Source organism: Malania oleifera, chromosome 11 (assembly GCF_029873635.1).
Source record: "Malania oleifera isolate guangnan ecotype guangnan chromosome 11, ASM2987363v1, whole genome shotgun sequence".
In the NCBI taxonomy this organism is placed as follows: Eukaryota; Viridiplantae; Streptophyta; class Magnoliopsida; order Santalales; family Ximeniaceae; genus Malania; species Malania oleifera.
This window is the reverse complement of record NC_080427.1, coordinates 50,318,193-50,327,365: the sequence shown is the minus strand read 5'-3', so window position 1 is coordinate 50,327,365 and position 9,173 is coordinate 50,318,193. Positions and strand designations below refer to the sequence as shown.

Genomic DNA, 9,173 nt, shown 5'->3' with positions numbered 1-9,173 from the left:
CCCATGTCCTTTTCTTTCCCTTCACTTACCCCTAGGGTCCCGTGACAACACTAGCATCCCTTCAATTCGGATCGTCGGCCCCAATCCTTGTTAAACTCAATTAACACATCAGTTGTTGTGTAGTCAATTTTCCCACATAGGATTAGTGATTGTCTTTTGATCTTGGTTGGAGTTTAGTCACCAATTTGGGTCAGTGGGTACGCTTTGATACTGTGTGTGTCCAGTATTTTGCAACTGGGGGGCTGGACCTACCATGGTTTAGGTCCCACTTATGCTATTTCTACACTGCCCTGGCTGATTCTACCATCTGACTTCACTGTTTTCCTTGGCCCTGTTCTCTCCATTCTGCACCTATGCAGCCTTGGAACTGAGAAATAATCTCAGATCCTTGGAATTTTATCGGTGGTAGTGACTATATTTAAATCATTAATTTATTAATCAATAATAGATGGTCTCATAATCTCATATCATGTTTTTAAAAAACAACCAAACCAACTAATTTTTTGTCTCGTCCTTACCGAGTTTGAGTTAAAAAAATAGAAAACACAGAAAACAGAGAGTTCGTGACATTGAATATTGATTGGATCATTCATGCGACATGCTCAGGAAATCATTAGTCATTTGGAATGGGAGATTTCAAAAAGTGGGTTAGGAAGCTTAAAGATGACTTGTGCTTCTATCTCTTCGAATGGGAAAATTCTAGTACGGGTACAGATAAATCAGGGGAGGGGCAGAGCAGAGGAGATGAGGAGACAGAAAATCCCTGTTTCTTTTTAACTTCCCAATTTTACTTTGGGGGGTGAAAGGTGAAAAGGCAGATCTGGTTTAGCAAAGGGGTTTATGCTGTTGTATGGTTTTAAAAAAAAGGTGAAGGATTTGTTTGGGGATGCTCAAGAGGGGCTGATGATGATTGTTTGAATGTGGGATGCAAAGTTGCCCTCTTCACTTTTAATTTCCAGCTGGCTTAGGGTTGGATCATTTGGGTTCAATCACAAACTCCACCAGGGTAAAAAAAGAAAAAAAAAAAGTTATTAGCTTTCTTTATTTTGGAATTTAGTACAAATGGCGATTGTTTAGAACAATATAATAATGTTTAAAAACCCATTTTGAGAGGAAATGGAATCACAATGTTGTTCACTTGAAATCCCACAAGGGGTTTTCATTTCCACCATACTATGGGAATTAGAAGAAAAATTTTATGATACACCGGGGTTTATGATACAAACCCTATTTGCAGTCAAATGGATTCTGAGATTTAATTAGTACTAGGAGGCATGCTCGAATTAGGAAATTTACCCCCCCTCTCTCTCATACGTGTCCGCACTAATGATGGATTTAATCCTTATTTTATGCTTTTACTCGGTGCAAAATCATTTTTTAAGTAGTATCTTAGCCGTTGAGGTTTTTAGATTTAAACAGGGAGTGAAAGAGTATCGAATATAATTTGTTAAGCTATAGCGATTTTGAAAATGGAACACTTCTTCAAGAAACAAACTTGGTCACCATATACACATGTGGGTCAAAATTTGAGAGAACTAAGTTAAAATCGGAATGGTTCACTTGTAAAACTAAGTTTTGTTGGAAGAATTTTTTTGACATTCCAAAATTCTTTTCAATCTTCCAAACACTTCATCAGACACTCATGTTAGGAACCACAATTATTTTATCAAATCTAAAATTATTTTTCAGAGCAAATGAATTGTAGTATGACCTTAACCTTTGAAAGCTCTCTCTCCCTAGGGTGGAAGTGATACAAAAGAGAATCATAGTAGGGGAAGGGAAGCATGGGGTGCGTGGATCCCCAAAAGGTTAATTGCAAGAGTATAAAAAAATGAAAAAGGGGCATGTGACTTTGGTTCAATTTTTTAGTGCATCTATGTTGTCAACACACTATAATAATTCATATTGACCAATCTTACTAATTTTATATCTCATATATTTTATTTTCTAGATTTCACACTATTTAGTTGTTCAATTCTCCATTTGTAAATTTTGATTGTTGATTCACCAAATTAATGAGATTGTCAATATGAAATGATTCCATGTTACACAAAAAAAAAAAAAAAAATACTAAAGAAAAAGGTAAAAATAAAAATAATCCGAATGTTGTAAAGACAGAAAGTTCCATAGTTGAATTATTTATTAAATAATAAAAATTTTAAAAATACAAAAAGTTCGTGTGCGCACAGATTTCGAGAAAGACATGAACAATGATGTGTCTATAGTATGTAATCTTACTATATATTTTGTGAGAGATTGTTTTCACAATTCTACCGTTGTGCCAAAACTTCTTTTCTAAGATAATAAAATAATAATTTATTTTTATCTAAATTAAACTATAGATTCGGATCGCCGAGAGATACCTTTTTGTATAACTAAAACTTGACTAATTTAATTGACTATTATCTATTATGTTGCTATTATTTTCGATTGATCCAAATTACTTCGGGGCACAAAACAGTTGCAATTTACATATTTAACGTACTAGTAATATGAATTATGATATTGGTCCCATAAAAATGATTAATAGTATAATTAAGAAAGTGGCACCTACCTTGGTGCTAAAAGAATTAGAAAGAGTAAATGGAAAGCATGCTTTGACAAACAAAACTAGCTTAGGAATTGGAATACCTTTCCATCAAAATTGAGTGATAGGAAATTAGAAATTGGAATACCTTTCCATCTAAATTGAATGATAGGAAATTAGGAATTGGAATACCTTTCCATTTTATGGTCAATTGATAAATAGAAAGGTGGGAGAATAAAATAAAAATAGAGTAAATATTTTAACCTCTCTCTCTCTCTCTCTCTCTTTCTCTCTCTCTCTCTCTCTCTCTCTCTCACTAGAAACCAAAAGCCCACGAGAAGAACATTTAATTTGAACAGAAGCTCTCTCTCTCACTCTCGCTCTCGCTCTCTCTCTCTCTCTCTCTCTCTCTCTCTCTCTGTGAATGAATATTGAATGCTGAATAAATCTTCTGGAAAAAGAAAAAAGGGAATGTCCGTCTGATTTAAATTCAGTCTGAGAAAACAAAAATATGATTATTATCCGTTAGAGGGAGGGAGAGAGACTGCGAGAAGCTTTGAGAGAGTGATGGGTGGGGTGACATCGTCGATGGCGGCGAAGTTCGCCTTCTTTCCGCCGAATCCGCCGTCGTACAAGGTGGTGACGGACGAGCTCACGGGTCTGTTGCTTCTGAGTCCGTTCCCTCACCGGGAAAACGTGGAGGTGCTCAAACTCCCCACTCGGCGCGGCACCGAGATTGTGGCCGTCTACATTCGCCACCCCATGGCCACCTCCACTCTCCTCTACTCCCACGGCAACGCCGCCGATCTGGGTCAGATGTACGAGCTCTTCATCGAATTGAGCATCCACCTCCGTGTTAATCTTATGGGGTACGCGCGCTACTCTCTCCCTACGAATTCTCTCGCAATTTCTTAGCTTCCATTTTGCTCAATTTGCTCCCTGTTCTTGCTCTTTTCTCGTTGAGGCATCTGGGTTTTTGATCTCATGAACTATATGTGCCGGCTTCTGATTTTTGTCACTGATTTCTTTCAGTTAAGCTGTGCTTAATTGTTTGATACACATGCAAGAATTGGAAACTTTGTTAGTGCGAAGTGGGATTCTTGGAAGTAGAGCTTAAAATGGAGATTTGTTAATACCTTGTCCTGTGGTTGGATCATTTATAGCATTTTGCATATATTTGGAAAGTTTTTGACGTGGGAAATGGAATGTATTTTCTCTTGTTGTCTGCTGATCCATCATTCCCTGAATTAGATTACATTTGCAAAGCTCATGGTATGTTCACATGAGTCTAAATTAATAGAGTCCCTGTCTTCTCTATAAATTCATTGTCGCCTAGTTCAAGATTGATCCAAGATATGGGCGATTCTTGAATCCTGGACATGTTGGTGATGTTTCCTTTTACTGTAATTGTTTTGGAAGTTGAATAGATGGGGATGGCTTAACTTACCACATGCATAGTCTAGCCTCTTAAGCTTCCTAGTTAGGATGGATTTACGAGTTTTCTTGAGATCATAGGATAATTTGTATTTTAATTTGTTGTAATTCAACATTGAACTAACAAATATGTTGCAATTTCACTTTTCGATCAAGGATCATCTAGTAAATTAATGGAGGGGATGACATGGAGCTGACTCACTCCATTCTTCGATTTTGGCCTTCAAATTTTTGTTCTCAACCCTCCCCAAACAACCGGCCGACCACCGGAGCCAAACCTACTTACCCAAGGTACAACATATGGAGGACCAGTGTATTAGGGTGGCATTATTTTCATGTTATGTATTTATTTATTTATTAGGTGGGAGTGAGAGGTGTAGTATTATGGAACTTAAAAACTGAAGTATTGTTAAAATGATAAGAAGCGAGCAATTGCTTGGCGACTGGGCTCATCTGTTGAAAATTCTAATGATTGAAAAACAAATTGCTGGAACTCTAATATGGGGGTTCATGATGGGATTAGTTTTTGTTTCAAAAAGTGAAAAGCATCCAAGTATAGATATAGAACAAAGGTCCAAAAAATTAACAAAAAAGCTGAATGGAGTATCTTGGAAGAACCTGTTGTCTGTGAAATTCTTATAGCTCAGTAAATTTTCTAGGCTGAAGTTCTGAATTCATGTTATGCTCAACAAAGAGAATCTCTCTTATTTCATGATATGCTTTTGCCGTCAAATAGGTACCTTGCTTTATAATAACAGAGAACTTGCATTTTATTCTAGTTTTGGAACCTACCCAACAAATCCATTTTAGTTCATAAATTATTATAGTAAATCATCTAGTATAGTATGTATATCAGTGGCATTAATTGAATCTTGATTTGTGTGTTTTCTCATGTTGTGCTCTGTGTTGCCACTTGAACCAATTATATTTATATCCAGAGTTTGTGGTAAACCTTTAAAAGGAGTTTATGGTTTGTTGTTTTGTGTAAAAGAGGTAATGGGTGAAAAAGATAAGAAAGAAATCTACGCTACTTGAAAATTAGGGTGTACGACTTCCTTGATTCAAGGGAAAGAGAAGGGAAAAGTAAGAGAGAATAATTTACATTTTTCCCAAGGGGAGATCCAAGAAGCTTTAAAGGATATTTTCCAAAAATGGATAAATAAGATGAAGAGGAGTACTCACTAAAGATGAAAGAGAAGCAAAGAAAATTGGAGAAATGGAAAATTGGATACGTGGGATTATCCATCAAAGGGTGTGATTAAAGCCATCTAAGTCTCACCATTTAAGCCAAAATATCTCAATGGAAGCAATCTACCAAACCCTTATGAATCCATCTAAAACAAAGCAAAAATAAAATATTAATCGACCCTAAAGGCACTAAAGACAAAAGGATTATTCCTTAGTTGGCATAACAAATATATGAGCCTAACAAACAGAAGAAAGAACTGTGGCCTTGCCTTTGCTAAGAGCAGAATTAAAGGATTTGGTGCATCACTGCCCTAGAGTGTGTGTGTCTCTGTGCATAACTGTGCAGACGTGGTGGTGCATGTGAGTTTTCCATGAGTGAATTCCTCGGACTGATATGCATGCATATGCACATGTGACAAGCACATGTCGCATGTCCCATGCTGTCACATTGCAATTTGCAGATAAGTTTGCTTGATTGCACTTTCTGAAAGAACTAATCGTTGTCATTGTTTAAAATTCATTTTGTGCATTTTACATCTGATGATCTTGAACTTCTTAGAAGTTAATGAAGATAAAAGGTCAGTTGTTTTTTTAAAGTCAATTTTATGAGGAATGCGGACCACAGATTGAAGGCATTTTCTATATTGATGACTGCTAAATGGTCCCCAAATACTTCGTAAGTGATCTATAATTTTTTAGGTGAACATGGCTGGAAGGTGCATTGGTGTGTTCAATATCAAAGTGCTCAGAAGTCTAAGTCAATTTTTAATGTTTCTGCTGTACAATTTATCCAAGAGGAATTATCATCACGTTGTCTTTCTGCAGACAAGCATTAGAATAATAGGAAAAAAAGTTCAAAGATCATGCTTTTTTGCACGAATGCCACTAATCAAAATATTACTTGCTTTTTACCTGCTTTGTACTTACAATGCAGTATGCTTTATTTATTCATTTTTTGTGTACAGAGTAAAATTTTTACCTTATGTATGTCCTTATACATTCTAGCATGGTTAATTGTACAACTCAACCCAATTTGTACAGTGTCAACCCTAGCTCCAGTATCAGAGGGTGAAACTCAATTTGCTTGCTTGGCTATCTCAGGTTATTTTTGAGCTTCCCTATGGCTTTTTCTCACATGTATCTGTGGTTTCATGCAGTTATGACTATTCTGGATATGGGCAATCATCTGGGAAGGTATGTTGCAATTCTGATAATCTGATGATTGTTAGACTTGACCTAAAAGATTAAGCTGTTAGGTTCGACCAACAAAAGCTTTAACAATGATAAATATGTTTTGTTTGTAATTATGTGCTACTACTTGTAGTAGCTGACCTTGTTTGTTTCCTGCTCTGTAGCCAAGTGAGCAGAATACATATGCAGATATTGAGGCTGCATATAAGTGTCTTGAAGAGAGCTATGGAACCAAGCAGGAAGATATTATTCTCTATGGCCAGTCTGTTGGAAGTGGCCCCACATTGGATCTTGCAGCCCGCCTGCCTCAACTAAGGGCAGTTGTTTTGCATAGTCCTATACTTTCAGGCTTGAGAGTAATGTATCCTGTGAAGCGCACATATTGGTTTGACATTTATAAGGTAACTATTTCTTCATCAGAATTTATCAGCGAATATTTTGTCTTTAAATTGAAATTAATGCATTCTGTAATGTAACCATGCATTGTTTTTGTTCATTTTTGTGCAGAACATTGACAAGATTCCATTGGTTAATTGTCCTGTACTTATCATTCATGTAAGTATTTTCTCTTCAAATTTAATGACTGTTTTTAGATGTATGAGCCATGTCATGACTAGCATGACAATACTCCATAGGTAATAAAGTTCAATGTTTCCCTCTTGCAGTAGCAGATTATTTAGGCAGATCTTTGGTAATGGAATTACTTTGTATTCTGTACATTTCAAAATTTCTCAACATAATTAGATTCAAGTGGTGGAAATAAAATATACCTTTCCATGTGTTATGTCCTCTCAATGAAGTGATTTAAACCATGCCTGGTGGTTCTCGTCTATCTTGTTTGCCCTTTAAAAAAAAAAAAAAAACCACCAGGTCCGTTCTTTCTACATTTTGTTTGGAATTTGGGAAATCATGCTTACTTTTTTCCTTTGTAATTCTTTAATTGCTACTTTGAGAGAGTTAGTGGGGACATTTTTCTGAAATTTTCTTTATCCATTCTGCCAATACCACAAAACCTTGTTGGCATATTAAAGGAATTTTTTCTTCTTTCTTTAGTTTAACTTTGGTGTTCTGATTGCATTTTTACAAATTTCTATCTCATTGGGTTCTTTGTGACATTTATGTGAGGACAAGAAAGGAAGAATGGTAGATACTTGTAACAATTTTTGCAGATAAGACTGAATGTTTTGATACATTACTCTTGAATAGGTGCTAGCATCTGAATTTATGTGCATTTATTCCTATTTCATTTTGTCATCTGATAATTGCTAAACATGAATAATGACCATTTTTGTTGTCATTCAAAAATAAAGTACCTACAGTTCTGTAAATTTGGTTTCTTGTGCTCCATTGCAATTGACTGAAACTAATTAAGTGGTGTGGGTGCTGTTAGTTTGAGGGTTTATTTTCATGATTGTCATATTTGTTGAGGTATCTGCATAAATTTAGATGAATGAGATGAAAACCTTGGGGCCGCTTGCATGGATAGCAGGATCTTTTTTTTTTTTTTTTTGCCTTCATTTTGAAGGATTATAATTCAAATGCTGTTTGCAGACAAGATTTTTAAAAATTTTGAATGTTTAATGGGAACAACAAACTAAAAGCAAATTTAGTGAAACTAGAAAATCCTCCTGTGTTTTCTTTCTGAATTCTATTAATGAATGGTGCTCTTTTGAATAAACCCAGGAGATGTTCTGATAAATATTTGAGTAAGTGCCTCCAGAGTTTTGAGACGCTTGCAACCATGTTTCTCTGGTGATTCAATCTCTGGTAGATGTTTTTCTTGTCAGGATTGCATGAAGCCTTTGAAAAATGAAGAATGATGTCCAATTTCTGTAACAAAATAACATCTCACATTTTTGGTTCTGTGTCGTATTCTGTAGGGAACTTCAGATGAAGTTGTTGATTGCTCCCATGGTAAGCAACTCTGGGAATTGTGTAAAGAGAAATATGAACCACTATGGCTCAAAGGAGGGAACCATTGTGATTTAGAGCTCTATCCAGAGTATATCCGGCATTTGAAGAAGTTTGTGTCAACAGTGGAGAAGTCACCTTCCCAGAGGAGCAGTTCCAGGAGAAGCACAGACCAGTTTGAGCAGTCTAGGAGGAGCACTGATGTGTTTGAGGTTTCAAGGAAGAGCACTGATCGGAGAGAGAAACCGAGACAGAGCACTGACAGGCCTGAAAAACTGAAAAATCAGTCTGCAGTAGTTGATAAGCTAGAAAAATTAAGGATCTCATTTGATCAAATGGAGAGGTCGCGGAGAAGTGTAGATTGCCATGAGAAGTCTCGGAAAAGCATTGACCACCAGCTGGAAAGAGCTCGGAAGAGCGTCGATCGGTTGGATAGAATAAGGACTGGGTAATTCTTTTCAAACCAAAATGTAAAATTCATGCGAGAGTTCAGCATTGTGGGGAAAAATTATTTTGGGTCCTTTTGCTTTTGTATTTATGGTTTCTTGGCAGTGTAGTTGGCTTGTGGAAGTTCTATAATAACTAACTACGACATGAAATGAGAAAGGGTTTGGTAATGTAATGATATCTCTCCACCATTCATGTGCTGTGAGCTCCTGGTGTTTTTGTCTCTCAACTAAGGTTTCCTTCCAGTCAATTTTACCTGTCTGATAAGAAAACACAACTTAGAAAGAATCCTTCAATTGTTCAGCTCTTTGGCAAGAAGGTAAGGCAGCGCACATGGGAAGATATGAGATCTCTTTTCTTTGTCCCGACATGCTACCTACCTACCAAGAAGAAAAGAAAGGAAAAAATTTTCTTTGTAGATTCCTTGACAAAGCTACTGTTTTTGGCCTCAAAACAAAAGTTAGACGCAGCATTT

At 36.3% G+C, this 9,173-nt stretch overlaps 1 protein-coding gene across 1 annotated transcript; it reads left to right on the top strand.

The window, feature by feature from the left end:
- The first annotated feature begins 2,641 nt into the window (after positions 1–2,641).
- On the top strand, positions 2,642–8,903 carry LOC131168006 (uncharacterized). Its single transcript, XM_058127138.1, has 5 exons — positions 2,642–3,396; positions 6,307–6,343; positions 6,505–6,741; positions 6,848–6,895; positions 8,221–8,903. The coding sequence occupies exons 1-5, from the start codon at positions 3,095–3,097 to the stop codon at positions 8,701–8,703; spliced, it is 1,107 nt and encodes a 368-aa protein (XP_057983121.1). The 5' UTR covers positions 2,642–3,094; the 3' UTR covers positions 8,704–8,903.
- Positions 8,904–9,173: the final 270 nt, after the last annotated feature.

Excerpts from the sequence above, each read along its gene's own strand:
- LOC131168006 (XM_058127138.1), top strand. The coding sequence starts at position 3,095 with ATGGGTGGGGTGACATCGTCGATGGCGGCGAAGTTCGCCTTCTTTCCG. Across the intron at positions 6,344-6,504 it reads ATGGGCAATCATCTGGGAAG|CCAAGTGAGCAGAATACATA; the intron begins GTATGTTGCAAT and ends CCTGCTCTGTAG. Across the intron at positions 6,896-8,220 it reads GTCCTGTACTTATCATTCAT|GGAACTTCAGATGAAGTTGT; the intron begins GTAAGTATTTTC and ends CGTATTCTGTAG.